Genomic DNA, 17018 nt, shown 5'->3' on the forward strand with positions numbered 1-17018 from the left:
GCAAACTGGATAGTAACAGATGACAGCAACAACAACAAAAAAAGATTTAATCTTGATTCAATCTTCATCTAGTCATGGAATATTTTAATGCCTTTTATGTTCATATGGTCATATTTCACGTCAAGGAAAAATGGTTGATATGCTGTTCAATTAAAAAAATATGAGCAATGCAACTGGGGGGAAGGGGAGGGCTTGACAAAGAAGCTGTAACAAAATTTATCCAAACTCTTTGGAGTTCAGAACAGAAGTTCTAAAATAATATCCTAGAGTTATACTTTTTAAACTGTCATGTGTTTACCACAACAATCTATATTTAAAGTTTTTTAATAATGTGAAATAATATAGCAGAATATTCTTACAACTAGCATTTTTACGTACATGGAAAAATAATACTGTTTTTAAATCCTGCCTGTCAATTTGCTTACTCAGAAAATAGACTGAAAACATGAAGTGCAAGGTAGCAAACTGGAGCTAAGCATTCTCTCCCTTTTCTCTTTCATGGTCTACGCTTTTTTAGCAGTATTTCTTAACAGAGATGAGAAATGCGATTTTTTGAACGTATGTTAACATATTGTCTTCAGTTTAACATACACACACAGATGCACACTTGTTTCATGTGAGGCTTCTGTCCTCATTAGTAACGCTTCTGCTGCATTCCCTTCTACTGTAATGGAGATACTCATGAGTCATGTTGTGTACTTGCTGAAAAATCAGAACTTTAGGGCTTTCTATATCATTGCTAGACTGAATATAGAAAACTGAGCCAAGCTTCCCCAAAATTCCAAGATTCCCCTGAAGTCAGTGGGAATTCTGCTTGCAGCAGGGATGAAGGATCAGTCCAAAATGTATATAATTAATAACAAGCTACCTCATTTAAAAGCTGAAAAAATGTGTTTTGAGTAAAACATTGTGAAGTTTTGATCACTTCTAGACTGCAAGCATTGTTAGGAGGCATGTTAGAAATGCCTGCTAGTGCCCACACCTTCATTTTTCAGTATTTTAATTTACCAGTTACAGGAATGTTTCCAATAAGATATCAGACAAAGTCCCAAACCCGCAGTATAAACCAAATATCCACCCGAAATTTCAAAATTTTCTGTACAAGCACATTGTTTTTCAAATAATAATTACTTTATAAGGAAGAAAAACGAAAATACCCATGGTCTTGCTGGTTTCTGCAAGTTCACTTAAATTCTACTGTAAGAAAATGAACAAGACATACTCAGTCATGAAAATAATTTAAACACTGACACCCAAATCTACACTTTTGCCTGATATTTTCGCAACTTTTCCACATTTGGAATCCATGAACAACAGGAAGAGGACTCAAGTTAGGCTGAAGATGCAGTAGTGCATGGAACTGCAACACAGGAAAACATATTTGAGCATGGAGAATCCACCTCATGATTTAGCCACTTAAACACAAGGCACAAGCACCTAGCAAAGAAAGGAGCAGAATGCATCTTAAAAATCACATTTTATTCACAGAACATAACTATCGACACCAGTTTTAAAAGAAAATGATAAAACGTTTTTGGGGCAAACCAGCGTCAACTGATCTAATTGCAAAATGAAAGGAGTAGGATGGAACAGCTTTCCTCTATAAAAAAACCTAATGAGAATATATAGTTTTGGAGATACACTGACAGAGCAAACTACACGCTGTTTCCGACTCTATAAATATAGCAGCCCCAGTTATATGGAGATCTAGTTTGAATTCTGGTTTTACTTCTCAGTGGATAACACATTATTTCAGAAAATAGGTAACATGCTGCTGATTAAGAGTGGAACAACGTGGACATACGCGATCCTCATCATCGCTCATTAAGATACGTGCCTTGTTCACTATGGGACTTTGTTGTTCGCTTCACTGTTAACTTTGGTGATTGCAGAAATACTTGACAAAATACCAGTTAGTTGCGGGGATCTGCTAACTATATGTCATCAGCCACAATAGGCTGTCAGTGACATTTTCTCAAGGATTTAGTCCCTCCTTGAATACAATATTGCAGTCTCTGCACTGTTAGTGACCTCTGTATCTTTTATCCTATCGGTATGATACCACAACCTTTCTAATGGCATGATAAAGTAGAGGACTTGTTGGACCTCTGCTGAACCAGGTGCAGCTAGGGAGGGTTACCTGACTTAGCCATGTGTAGTGTAGGCATCCCTACTTTTGCAGCATCACTTTTTATTTTAAAAAATCATGGAATTTAGATAGGGTTAAGAAGCCATTTTTGCTGTGGACTGCCCATAATAATAGCTTGGCTTTTAACTACTATAATTATTGAAAAAAAAGTTAAAGTTTATCCCCTAATACTTGATATCAGAACTAGCAATATAGTCCCCTTCACGACTGCTTTGCTGGTGCTCTTCCAGAATGTATTTTGCTTCAGCAGCAAGAAAAGATAGGGACAGTTGATCATACTGACACTTCTACTCTCAGAGCCACCTTACACACACACGCAAAGATGCACAGCCACATACGTTCATTTTTCACTCACAATCTTATTCAGAAAAAAACAGCTGAAGTAAATTGTGCATTCTTTTCCTGACAGACTAAATATGAAATATCCAGAGTTAGTATATGAGAAGTAATAAAGATGTAACAACGCAACAGAGCAGGAAGGCATGAGCAGACACTTTAGGTCGGCCCTTAGTTCCTCTAGCATCAATACTGTCTACAACAGCAACTAGTAACAGATGCCTAAGGACAAGTGTAAGAACAGGACAAACATACTGTGACAATTCCCCCATCATAGTCTCCCAGCCTCTGGTAATCTGCAGCATATGGGCTCCCAAGCCAGAAGCATGATGACAGCATTTAGTATACTATTCCTCTTTGAATTCCTCTGAATTTTTAACCTGTGTCAGCTTTTGACATCCAGAGTGTCTTTTGTCAACATATTCCAAAATTCACTACATACTGCTACCTTGATTTTAATTCTTTTACACTGGAAGAGAAACAATGAGTAATTATATCCAGTTCTCCCCCATGACATTCACAACCCTTCAGACCCCTCATATTCCCCTGCACTTTAATCCTTTCTTTTCTAGGTTGGAAAACCCTAGAGACTTTAATTCTCCCTTAGAGAAGAGCAGTTCCTTTGTCATTCCTCAGAACTCCTTCCAGCTGTGCTACCATGGACCAGTTACACTCAGTATTCAAGGTCCAGACACACTATGGTGATGGTAGTAATGCTTTCTAATAGTTTTCTTTATTACTTATAGAATTACTAATATCTCAATACTTTTGGTAAGCCATGGCTCATTAAATTACCATTTCCATAAGGCGATATATAGTAACCCCAAATCCTCTTCCTGACAGGAAATGGATACAATTCATTTCATTATTGTATGAAAACTAAGGGCTGCTTTACTTCACAATCAATATTTATACTTCTCTCTTGGATTTCATCTGCCACTTGAAATCCAAGTATTTCCCAAAATAAATTATCAACAGGTATTCCTCACCTACATCACATTTCAAATCTCTTTTTACCAACGTAAAAAATTTTTGTCTTCCTATAAATTTATTTTTAAATACAGTCAATACCATTATTACAAGAGCACTTTGCTATGATTTTTATTTTTAAAATACAGGCATTACTAATGCAGTGAAATTCATAAAGATGATCATCGAATCACAATTGTATCAATGACCAACCATCACAGACATACCTTTCCCCCAAAAAGCTTCTCAAGCCAGGATAAACCAGAAGAAGGGAGCTGCAAATGCACAGGGATAACAGGGACAAAACTTCCAGCTGCACTTAAGCAATAACCCTCATATACTGCCATCAGAATCAAAGGAAATAAAATAGAGACATAAAGTATCTCCACAAATCCCATCCAAAATACTGATTCACTACCAAACCAGAATTTCTTTAGTTAGCAATATTTACAAATAAAATCAGTGGCAAATAATGTTCCAGCCCTATGGAAGAGGTTGGAGAACTTGTCATCTGTCGACAAGGCTTGTTGCCAAGACACCTGAAATCTAGTAAACACGGTACAGCAACAGCTTCTTTTAGCTACAATGAAATGCAGCCTACATAGATTGAAGACTAGACGTAGTTCCCTTCAAGGACATGATCTTTCTAATATTCTCACAAAGGCTTTTACATGAGTCAAGTGAAGAACACATCTATGTAACAGGAAAATTGAATTTAAAAATCAAATTTCAAATCATACTTTAAAAACCCCAAAAGCCAGAGATCAAGTAAAGCATAGCCAGCAAAGGAAAATAATTAATTGGTTGCGAGTTCCCAAGATAAGACATCACAGAAAATATGGTCACCAAAAGTCCCAAGTTGAAAAATAAAAAAATCTTTAAAATAATTTAATTATGATAGCATACAGTTATACTTATATTTATTAGAATTCTTGTTTTTCTATATGTCATCTTCATAAGCCAACATGAGATACTGCCTGGACAATATTAAGTAGCCAATATTACAGAGAGAGTAGTTTGGGATAAAGGTGTTTCATTTACAGCCTGTGTTTGCTGTTTTGGCTTCAGTAATTTTCGTACACACTTAGCACTTATCCAACTCTAGCCACAAAGTGGTCCCCAAAGCCCTTGAAGTGAAGAAAAAGCTGCCACTGAAACCTTGCCATTATATGACTGTTTATAGCCCTTACATACGTATAGTTGCATTAAAACGCACTATAAAAATTGTAGTGTCCAAAATCTACCTGATTATAATAAAATTCTCTTATGAAGATCCTGTTTACCTATTGAGGGCATAGATGAAAAATAGACTAATCTGTTCTTGACCTAATAACAATTCATTACTCGTAGCATACAGATCTCTGTTTTAATTACAACAATTTTTCTTATCATTAAAAACCCTAATAAACAAAGACTTGCAAAAACCTTGCTGAGGCAGTTTAAGGCATTATTGCCTTCAGCTGTCTATGCCACCCCTTCTGTGGAGGATTAACTCCGTGTAGTAAAAGCATAAGCAGAGGACACACACACACTTCAGCCACACCAGCGTTCTCTGCGTGCTAAGCTGCCAGACTGACCTAAAACAACCAAGGAAAGAGGAGACGAGGCGAGGCGCAGGCATGTTTCATTCTGCTGCCAGAACGGTAACAATTCAAACCACTACGGGTTTAGTCAGTGAACATGACTCAGGTTTAAATGGCATGTTGTACTGAGAGAGACCTACATGAATCTCAGCAGGAAACAGGGGGGGTATACACATTCCAAAGTGACACAAGTGTTTTGTATTTGACAATCCTCATTTAAGCACAGACGTGAACACAGAGAGAAACATAGTGACATAGCGGTAAACTACCAAAATAAGTAAATAAAGGTCACTCGATCTCAGTGTTTGGCCTCCCCAAAGCCACAACCTCACCTGGGCTCATTAGATGCAGTAATTTCATGAAACAGATGAGAGGAGCAGTTCATCTGAGGAACGGTCAGCTCTTCTGCCTCAATACACAGTTCCTATATTTGTTTCCCCACAATAAAACAGCTAATGAGAATCTGTACGCTATAGTCACTTAATAAACACCAAAAACCTGTGGGTTCAGGAAGTGTCTTTTCTAGGTCAGAACAAATTTGCCTATCAGGGAAAATATCATTTGGCTGTTTACAATTCTAAATTTAGATCTCACACAAGAAGAATTTGTAAGTATTACATGCACAACCATAAATAACATTGGAGAGATCATACAAGGACTAGAAACCCTCATCTGGTACAGGTATTTGAAGACTTTCCTGCCTAAAGTGTATGAAATTCGAAGTAGTACATGTCCCACAAGTAACTTTGTTCTCTCCTGGGGACACTCTGTTATACTTTCTCAAACCACTACCCTATTCTTCATTTAAATATCCCATAAAATGGACTTCTTCCATGATGAAAAGAATTTGTGCTTATTCAAATAACTTATAGAAGAGGGGAAAAAAAGACAACAAGCATTATCTATTTCATTTAAAGAAAATGAAGAAACAAAAAGCAATGCTGTCAAGATACAGAAATGCCCTCGCATGATTAATGCTGACATCTCTGAGCTTCCCCTTCTTAAAACCTTTGTGTTTTGCCACTTTTTCTAATACCGCCGGTTCTAAAATTTAGATTGCAAGCTTTGAGGCAGGGATGAACAGCACATACGAGAAGTGAAACTCTTTTCCCTGATACTGCACTTACAAAGTTTCACCCAAACCACCTTTTCTTTGTTCAGACCAAGTCACACAGTGATTAAAACGAAAAGCCTTCAGCATGGCTGTCACATTCTTCTCAAGAGGGTTAAGTTTGGCAGCAGTCGGCGTAAGACTGTGATAAAATCCCAAAGATGTCCAGGCATTTTTACTGCCTGAAATTGCTTTTCCTAGCCTTCTGTCAGTGCAGCTGAAAGCACTAAGGTTTCTTTATATTCATCCTACTTTTCACAGTACTTGGACAAAGGAAAAGTCCACAGAAATTACAGATGTAAAGTGAGGGGTTTTTAGTATTTTCTTGAGGCTGTGTTGGGGCACAGAGCCATTAACAGCTTCTCCATTCACATACTGTTCCTTTAGCACTTAAAGCCCATGGAGCTCAGAGGATTTTTCCTATTATCCAACTGAGAAAGGAGAAATTTCATTTAAGAACAACTGGAAAAACCTGTGAGTAGGAAGCTACTCTTAAATATCCTTCTAAATTGCTTTCATCCCACTAATCTACAATAATGGCATAGACTTTTGTTAACAATTTTGTTAACAATTAAAAATGCTTAATGAGTGCAGAGATCTATGTATAAATTCAGCGCATAATTTAAAAAAAAATTAAACATGTCTATGTTAAATAGGGGAGGAAAAATAATCAGGTTTTACTTGAACTTTGTATTTGGTTTAGCAAAAATCATGTAATCTTTGGAAAATACTATCTTTAAGCAATGTTCCAGGCAATGCTGCAAGTGACAGGAAGATACTACCTCAGTGATGCTTCCATTTCTGGAAAGGCCTAAAAATTAATCAGCATCTAGTTAACAAAGTAATGTTTGGTTTTGCCATTCACATGACATACATAAAATATTTTAATTAAAAAACCCAAACAAAATAAATCTAATTCAGTTCTTTAGTAGAATGACGCACCACTCCAGACATAAAACAGCCTAAAGAGAGACAGAGGTAACACGGGGTGGGGATGAAGTCAAAGGCTTAAACTTCCCTTTCAGTGACAGTGACAATAAAACTGTAAGATCTGCAAATTAGCTGATCCTGGAGGATGGCTGGGGAGGCCACTGCCACCTTCATTGACATTCTGCCCCCACAGCAATGTTGGCCTCGTGAACCTCTGGCACTGCTCCTTAGCAAAGACAGCTCCAGGACCATCATGTTGCTAGGCACGCTTCAACCGAGTTTTGCGATCTGCTAAAGGGATATTCCCACCACGAGCAGCGGCTTGGATTGAGATATACAGATCCTCAGCATTCAAACACCAACATTAAAAAAAAAAAAAATTAAAAATCAATATATTTATTCGTTTGGCTACAACTGTAATATGGAAAGATTAAAAATAGTTTCAAGTTGAGAACCAACTGTGAGATAGTATTAAATCTGATGCATTTCCCATCAACTCGATATCCTGTTGCAACAACTATCTTTCGTTTATAGTTAAATTTTTCATATGCAAGATGAAATAACTAATGAAATAACTAATAATTACATTGATAAACTTTTCTCTATGGCCAATTTTTAATATTGACTGGTAAGTTATTTTACCCCAAAAAGGACATTTTATTAGTTTTGCTGAGTGTGAAAACTAAGTGTGCTTATGGATATTCAGTTGTCAAACACCAGTGAATTAAAAATAATTGTAAAAATAATATAAATTATATTTTTAAAAGGTCTTCATAAACTATATCTATGAAATGTGGCTCAATAAAGAAAAACACTCCAAACTTTTCAGTAGAGGAAGCGCAAAGGTTCTGCACAAAAATAAACCTAGCGTGATACCTCCTGCTTTCCCAAATACAATTACAAAATGGATTCTTAAGGAGAAACAGGGGGAAAAAAATCTTACTCTAAGACAATAAGTAAACTTTTAAAAGACAGCATTGTGCTTTTCATTACTACAGTTTTCTTTCCCTTTAAAGAATAGTATTCTAAGGAGAAATTCACTTAGCCATTCCAGAAAATAAGGAAGCACAAAGAATTTGGTGAAGAAAAGATTACTTTTCTAGTAGTGCTTTTGCTGCCATTACACAATTTTTCTGACTCTTCCTTAGGCTGAAGAGGCTCCAAAAATGGTAAGGCAATCGACCTCAACATAGTCTGTTACACTACAAGCATAAGTATTCAAGAGAAATATAACAGCACAACATAATCTACCTGCACAAAGGAGCTTTATATATCTCTATTTGTTTTGCTTACCTATTAGACATATCTCTTCACTTTAACCTTTTTATTTAATATTTTACATATGTCTTCTTCTTATGGCTACTACCTTTTTTTTTTTTTCCTAAAGGAACCTAAAGTTTTAGTGACTCCCTCAATGTATCTGTATATGGACAGACTTTATTATTATTACCTGTATTATCAACAATGATTTTTTCATGTTGATTTCTTCAGTTAGTATCTGATCACCTATTTACTAGGTATTTCATAAATCATTAAGATCTTTAGGCACATGAAAATGGGATATGTACTCCAGATACCAGCTTTAAAAGTCTCATTCTTTGATCAGATTTTCATACAAGAACATGAGACTATATAATGACAGAATGAAAATCAAAAGTGACAGACTGGGTGACTGGAATTTCTATTGGACTTTTTTAATCCATTAAAACATCCAGCCTTATAACTTTGGAAGAGAATTTAGCACCAGCTGGAATCCTCAGACAGCACTAGTAAAACAGTAACAAACCTCCCTCAAATAAAATTTTAATCATGAGTTTAGAAAACACTTTAAAAAAAATGAAACACACTTACTAAATTTAAGAATTCATGTGACTGACCACCAGGTCAAATCCTGTCATCATGGAAACAGCAAGAAGAAGCGCAGCATTTAACTCTGCTGAGGATGCTTAATTTGATAGATTCCAGGAGACTAGGAGACTTGGATTTACAGGGAACAGGCTGAAGTGTGACTTTACAGCAACTGAAATTCGGCGTCCAGATAAGCAAATTAGCATTCTTGCACCAAGAACATTAAGCCAATGTTTAAGAAACAAACCAAAAAAAGGGGGGGGGGGGGGGGTGGGCAAAGAACCTAGGAACCTATGATTGGTTTGCAGGGTATTGGATTTCTACTGTATTCTCTCCCTCCAACGACAGCCCGAGGAAAAAGCAAATCTTCAGTTCTGCCTGACAACTCCACAAGCTCAACACGATGGTAGAAAGAGAAGTATTGCTAACTCTGCCCTTTAGGGCAAGAAGCTGGTGGGCTGGTGAGTAAACCTTGTGCTGCAGCCTCTGAAGTGAAGCTCTCTTTCTGACCTACCGTTTGCAGGCAATAAAGCTTCAAGTTGCTGTACATAACTCCATTTGCTGAGGTTATACAAGCAGGGTTCAACTAAGGCACTACCGATACAAATGAGTTAGCTTGTGTATTTCTACCTATTTGTAGTTACAGTACCATGCTAACAATGCATCTACTGGCTCCAGGCTGTGTTTAATAAAAGGTTAGTTCAACTTCAAGCATTTTCTAGAACTTTTCTTGAATTTCAGGAGGTCCCATAGAAACTTGTTAGCAGGAATGCCAACAAGCCCAGAAGCGGTAACCTGCCAGCTCTGGAGTACAGATATAAAACTACTTTATTGGTATGAAACCAGCCCTATGAGTTGTGAGAAATGAGATACTTCATTGTTCCTTGTCTAAGTCTTGCATGCTGAGGACCTACTAAGCAGGAAATAATGACAAAATAATGACAAAATAACATTAATCCAAGTTGTGTTTGTAAGAAGAGACAGGGTTACACAACCTTATAGACCAACAGTCAGCCAAAAAGAGCCTTCTGAAATAAACAGCAACTTTTCAAAAGAAGGCAGCAGACACACCCCTGTGGACATGGAGCATTATGAGATACGTGCAAAGAATACAGTTCATTTTTCCATAATATCTATCGGGGCTAATTGTCAGCAACAGCTCAGCTTAGCTAGAGGAATGTTTCAAGTCATATTTCAATCTGCTTTAAAGATTGTGCAATGCTAGAAACTGGTATATAAACGTTTAAGACAGCAAGTAAGCAGCTTTGGGGTTTAGATTTTAAATTGTTCACTCTTGAGTTCTAACCCAAAAGAACTTTCACAGAGAACAGAGCGTAACATCAGGGAACTAACGCCAAGGCTGGTTTTGATATACATAATACTACTTTATTCCATTGTTTCAACTTTCTTACAGGTTTAAAAAACGTACAGGGGTTCAGAACCACCTCAACAGAACAAAGAATACATAATTAAGGGAGATCTAAAGTCAAACCACAAGTGTGCAAGCGTGGTTAGCTTCCATTACAAAAAGTAATAGGCACAATCTTTACATATGCATTTTGGTGAAAGAAGGAATAATAGTGCAGTGTTAAAAGGCACCAACAATCAATAATTGGGCCTTTTTTAAAAGCCAATAACCATCTAAGAAAATTACATTTGGTTCAAAATAATAATTTGAATATTTTATTGACTGGCATGCATCTGAACCCCTGGCAATTTATTACACAAACCTAATGTGCGCCCTTGCAAAATAAAAAAGATTTCATCAGTGGACCTGAAAATCAATTCAGTACAAAAGGAAATACTGAAGCTCTTTGCCTGTATTTAATACTAAGCTGTCTTGTTCACCTCATCCGAGAACACTCGTCTAACAAACAGCTATTCAACAACCGCACAGAAGTATTTCTCTTAAAGCAAGTGTAATTTTTTAATCCTGTAGCACTGACCTATTCCATGTGCTATGAAAACATTAGGCACAGACCACAATTTACGTTTTCTCTAAAAAAAATACAGTATGTGCAAGCTAGGTTCACACAACGGATTGACAGCTACAACAGTAAGCTATTTAGACTTCCCAAAGAAAAGGGTTAGTTAGTTTTAATTTTCTAAGCAGTGTTGCACACTACTGTGTGCGATTATCATATTTGCGTTAGGATTATCTGTGTAGCCAATAAAGGAGAAGCTTTAGTACACCCTAAAGGACACTACATCGATACTGTGTGCTAATTTAACAGGATCAAGAGAATGAAAGATTGAAGAAGTCATTGTACATGGGCAGCTGCAGTTACCCAGCCAGCCAGGAAGGGCTATTGCTTTCTTCAGGAAGAATGGTTTGAAACTCAGTTTACCTCATAGGTGCCCTCCAACTAAACCGCTTGGACGGAATGGAATCTAAGGATGCACAGAATGGAAAAAAAGGAGAAATGAGAGGGAGAGCTTCTGTGAAAGTTGTATCAAAATGTGCCATTTTATCCAAAAGCATGCCCGGTGCAGGTTTTACGCATTGCGGATTATTTGTACAACTGAAAATTGTACAAGATGTGAGCAGAGATAGAGCTGATTATTAATCTGCAATATCTACTATAGTCCTCAGGTATATAATTTACGGATAGCTGCTTACTGTGTTGTTGTTTCCTCTTAAATATATTTAAATTCAGAAGGCTACAGTATATTCTGACACAAAGATAGTAAGACAACTTTTCTACAAGGGGGAAAATATAAGGTAGCAACTAACTAATTTATTTTATGAGGAACCTCCTCTGATGTGGTAGTTATTTCATGCCCTTTAGAAGATTTTTAGTTGACTTTCTTCATTGTCTCTGTCGAATTGCTCTCCTCACAATTTCACAAGAGCTATATTCAAGTTCAGCAACCCCTCTTACAGCAGCCTTTTCCTTTTCCGCAATCACTTTTAAACTCACTCTAACATCATAGCAAGCTATTCAAGTAAACATTTCTCTTCTGGCAAGTTTCCAGGTACAGCAAATACTATCAAAACTCCGCGTATGATTACATGCGCTAGTTTTCTTTAAATGGAGCAGGAATTAGCCCGTTTTCGTGGTTTAGGGTCCCGTACATCCCTGTCTTTTAAACACATACAAGATGAACATATTGTCTCTGACAGTCTCCGCAGTCCCAGCCTGAAAACGCTGTTGGAGAGGCTATAAATCACACAGTTGCAGAAACTATTGCTTATAGCAAGCCACGTTGTTAAGAAGGAAAGTGCTGGGTTTTCCAACACCCTAGAGCTCTCCAGCAGAAAGTATATGATATAGGGGAGCCACAGCATGTAGAACACACTGGTTATCCGAAACAAAACCATGGCATAGCGGCGATCAGGGCTGTGCCCAGTCTCCCCAGCAGCATCCACTTCATGGCTAGGAAATCGAGCTCTCCGATCATTTATCTCTTTGGTGTGCTGCCGGCAAATTTTAAAGATGTGGAAATACGTGAAACATATGACAAAGGCAGCAGGAGCGTATAGTAAGCACACGATAAAGCCAGTAAAATAGGCATTAGTTAGCCAGGAGGTAGCACACCATTCAAAAATATCTCCATGGTAACCAGGTTTTCCCCAACCAAAAAAGGAAGGCAAGAAGATCAGACAAGAGTATATCCAGATCAAAATGATGCAGATTCTCAAGCGACAAGGTGTGACCAGTTGATTATAGGAGAGAGGCTTTGTTATAGCGAGATAGCGATCCACACTGATGCAAGCAAGACATGCCATAGATACGCTTTTTAGCACAGAGATGATATATCCAAAAACTTGACAAGTCAAGGACTCGTGGACACCTGTCGAGTAGTGGAGCAGTGACAAAGTAGGAACCAAGCAGCTAACTCCAACAAAAAGATCAGCATAGGCCATGGTCTGAATAAAATAGCTGGTGGTATAATGATGCAGAAGTGGAGCACAGTGAAAAACAAATATCACAGTTAAGTTACCCGCAATAATTAAAAATGTTAGCAAGACAATAACAACCGTCTCAAGGATACAGATGTCAACTGCATTGTAGTGACCAAATCCAAGAGGGCAGGAGAGATGCTCAGATATGTTCATAACACTACTGCTCATATTCAGAGTCCTCCATTCAATCCATCGGGACTGGTTCATGTTTTGTGATTAGGGAACACTGCAATCTGAGCCTTAGCGAGCAGATGACCTGCTTAACAGCAGCTAAACTCTGCTTCAGCGTCTCACGATCTCTCTTTGTAGACACTGCCAGTGCTTACATTTGAGAGGATTACAGTCCCATAGCTGTTGATGCCTCCTCAGCATCAGTGCATCACCTCTGGCACACCTTAGCTTTAAGGAAAGAAAGAAAGAAAAGAGAAAACAAAACAAAACAAAACAAAAAAAGCCAGAAAGAGAAAGGCACTGATCAGCTCCTCCAGTGCTCTTGACCCATCTTTAGCAAACACAAGGCACTTCTAAAACAAACAGGTACTGTGAAATGTGGAAATAAAAACTGACAAAAGAGAGACATTCATTTCCCAGGGAAGGAGGGGGGGAATCTCTGACCACTTATTTTCCTGAGAAAGTAATTTACTTTGGAATATAATAGGGTGAGGGGGAGGAAGGGAAGCAGGAACTCAGTACAGCTTAGGTTTCCTGGACCAGCAGTTACTGGAGATAATCTTTTTAATGTCTCAATTTAAATCACAGACTGACTGGAGAGTAAAGGAAAGAGTTCATCATCTAATGCTGTCTTTTCTGGCTCCATTCAGGAGATGGTACTCCATCTTATCCATGCTATTCATTGGTAAGGTAAGGAAAACATTTTTGTCAAGGTTAATTCCAATAAACTCACCACTGTTTGGGTATGAATAATGAATTTTATTTGGAGGGAGACGGGTGGGGGACAAGGCAGATTTGTCCTCTGACTCCCAAGAAAGAAAACATACATCTCAGATACAATGAGGAAGATCGTGTCTGTTCATTTAAAAATGAAAATAATTTAAGAATAGAATTTGGAGACTTATGTCAATATTCACAATTCCTTCAAACAGTTATAGTCCATTACAATTACTAATGCCAGAAGCACAATTCAAGGTCCCCACAGACAAAATAAATCCTCTTGAATTTAATTTCAGCAATGGTAATTTAAAATAATAATCTTTGGAAACTGCCATAACTGCTACAGTGGATCAGTACCCAGGAGTTCATAGGTATATCCATGATATTGCTCACCTCTGTAGCAACACCTGAATCATTTCACAAACCCCCATACAACGAGAACAGAAAACTTCCATCTGCATTCTGCTGTGAAGCTAATGAAATGCTGATTTGACTAGAAAAGCTGCCATTGTTTACTACTCCTTTATTCTGTTACTCAGCTCCATCTTCTATGTAGTTTTAGGGCTTCTGTATTTATTAGACAATCAGCATCATAAATAGTTGCTTTAGAAAAATGTTCTTCTAATTGCAGGACATTACCTTGTTCATTTTATTTGCAGTTACGGAGAAAGCAAACGTTAAAAGAAAGCATCTTCTGTGTTCAGTTTTACGTAAATGCTTGATTAGTTCAGGAATCATTAGGCAGGTAATTAATTGTACGCAATCTTGCTTTTTGAAAGGCCCCTAAAACGTTAAAACCATCTTTAATCCTAGAGTTCCTGAAACTAGAAGACTGGCAGTGGGAATTAATGAATCCACATAAAATGATCTCCAAGGTCATTCAGCTATTACGCTGGCATTTGCTTTAAGTCTCTTTAAAAGTACCAGAATCTCTCTGATGTTTTTGATAGTCCTTGCTGCATCTTCAGGAAGAATTTCAGATACTAGAAGAGAAGAATTTTCAATGCTGTTGCCGCAGTTTGAGGGAAAGCGTTCTTTTTGGAGTTAATTTCCTGTCATGCATCGCCACGCTGTACAGAAAGTCCTTCTGGATTTTATAACATCCCAGAATATTTCCGGGTATTCATTCCCTTCGTCTATAAGCAGCAGAGCACGTAAAAAATCACTACTTTCTCCAATTCTTTGTTAAAGCAATATAGCGATCTGTCTCACCTACAGACATCCTTACCAGCCGCTATGATGAACTGCTTGACAGGGGAGTCCTAGTTACTGTAGTGCGGCTAGAGCTTCTGTCGCTATTTCTCTCCTTCCCCCGTGAAATGACTGCTTGCACCTGAGTCCGCTCCTCCTCCTCCTCCTCCTCCTCTTCCTCCTCTCCCCCCCCCCAGCCGATGCAGACGAGCCGGGCGCTGGAAAGGTGACTGCCCCCCCGGCCCCCAGCCAATGGCCGCGCCGCGCCGCTGTCACTAGGTAACGGCTGCCGGGCCGGGCCGGCGGCGCCCCCCGCAGCGCGGCGGGGGAACGGAACGTAGCGGAGCGGCAGGGAAGGGAAAGGAAGGGAGTGGAGCGGCGGGGGCAGCGCCGCGCCCGGCCCGCGGGACACGGCCCGGGTCCCGGCGGGGAAGGGCTGCGGCACCGCCGGCTGTCGCGACCGCTGCCTGTCGCGACCGCTTGCCCCGCCAGCCCCGTTAAGCTTCGTAGGGCCGGCAGGCAGATGGCTGGAGAGAGACACCGGCGGGGGCGGGGGCGTGGGGAGGTGCGAGGTTCCAAGTCTTGCGACCAGCTCGGTCAAACTGCTGAACTCCAGATCAATGCGGGCAAACCGCGCTGAATGCCAAAGAAGTAAACAACATTTGAAGCCCACAGGACGTACACCCAAACCTTTAAATCGGGTCTTTTATAGCGATAGAGATACATAATTTTAGAAACCGCCATCATCGCCGAACTAAAAATGTTCAGTCGAAGTTATTCTCAGATCACTAATTTCACATGCATCTTTTATACATTGTCTGCAAATGTTTAGCTTGGTAAAATATTTGCCGTGGTTCAACACGAATTTTCTTGTCTTGCTTAAAAGACAGAATTACCGTCCCCTAAAAATTAATTATTCTCATACTTAAGGCAGATTTATTTTAAAACTCATCTGCAACTGGTTTCAATACTGTACCAGTCTTTAATTGCTTCAACCGATCGCAAACATTGGTTTAAATACAAATACTTGTGAGTAACACATTATTTTTCAAAGCACAGACTTTTTAACCCAATTAACCAATCTCTCTATTCATGCAAATGGATGCTGTTACTCCCCGATTAAGGACTCAGAACTTTTGTTTACTTTATGCCTCCTAAAAATAAAACCAGTAACAGAAGTACAATCATCAAAGTTATCTTACATACACACTCCATACGTCCTTAGACACAGAGAGAAACAGCAAATTTAGATACCAAATACCAACCACGAAACAGTATTTTGGGCTATAGATCAGCAAAAGCCATGTGTCAAGAATGGTATTGGAGGCTTTAGTGAACCAAGTCATTAGAAACTACAATGATTTAAATTCTTTTAGTTCCAAGACAAACCACAGGCAAAATTTTAATAAGCTGCTCCTGGGTTAACATCTTGTATTTCAGCATAGCCTGGAGCAAATATTCAAGTCTGAATGACAAGTCTGTAGAAATGTGAAGCAGCATAAAATGCAGCAGTGTAAGTGTGGTTTGCAGTAACGATGTGTGATAATTCCAAATTCTTCCATTGAAGGATTAAAGAAAAAAATTAAAATCAACTCCTATACCTCAGAATTATAAGTGGCTGCAACAACAGATTTAATGACTAAATTTAGTCCCTGAGTACAGCTTTAAGCCATCACTATCCATACCACTGGCAGAATAATAGGAAGCAATTTTTATTCCTCCTCTTCCCACTCCTCCTGTGGGGGAGGAGGAGGAGAACAAACAACGGTGTGCACAGGGATGGCAGCAACCAGTACTTCTCCCTCCTCTCCCTGGCCCAGTTTGAGGTGGGCACCAGAGAAACAAAGGACCAAAACATCTTAAAATGGATGTTAGAAAGCCTCAAAGACACAAAGGCACGTTAGGCAAGCAAAGGTAAAGCCTAAAATTAAGTGGACCACAGAAACTACCTGCTGAGTGCATCCTGCGTTATAAGGTTTGAATATTGATAACTACTAATGCTTCCAAACGTTCCAGCGACCCGAGTCACCTTGCTAACAGGTCAGATCCAGCTGATGTTACCAAAACGCACTGCCTATTACTGTGTGCACAGAGCACTGAACT

General features: G+C 38.8%; 2 protein-coding genes across 9 annotated transcripts in view; both read right to left on the minus strand.

Moving 5' to 3' along the window:
* RABGAP1L (RAB GTPase activating protein 1 like) overlaps nucleotides 1–17018 on the minus strand; it is a 265221-nt gene that overhangs the window by 159959 nt on the left and 88244 nt on the right. The gene's annotated exons all lie outside the window — the stretch shown is intronic.
* Nucleotides 10288–15083, minus strand: GPR52 (G protein-coupled receptor 52). The gene is made up of 2 exons (XM_030034321.2): nucleotides 14118–15083; nucleotides 10288–13232 (listed from the first exon to the last, which is right to left on the minus strand). The coding sequence occupies exon 2, from the start codon at nucleotides 13038–13040 to the stop codon at nucleotides 11955–11957; it is 1086 nt and encodes a 361-aa protein (XP_029890181.1). The 5' UTR covers nucleotides 13041–13232; nucleotides 14118–15083; the 3' UTR covers nucleotides 10288–11954.

This window comes from Aquila chrysaetos, chromosome 12 (assembly GCF_900496995.4).
Source record: "Aquila chrysaetos chrysaetos chromosome 12, bAquChr1.4, whole genome shotgun sequence".
Classification (NCBI taxonomy): domain Eukaryota; kingdom Metazoa; phylum Chordata; class Aves; order Accipitriformes; family Accipitridae; genus Aquila; species Aquila chrysaetos.

Bases quoted from the DNA above. Each gene is read 5' to 3' on its own strand.
- GPR52 (XM_030034321.2), bottom strand. From the start codon at position 13,040: ATGAACCAGTCCCGATGGATTGAATGGAGGACTCTGAATATGAGCAGT.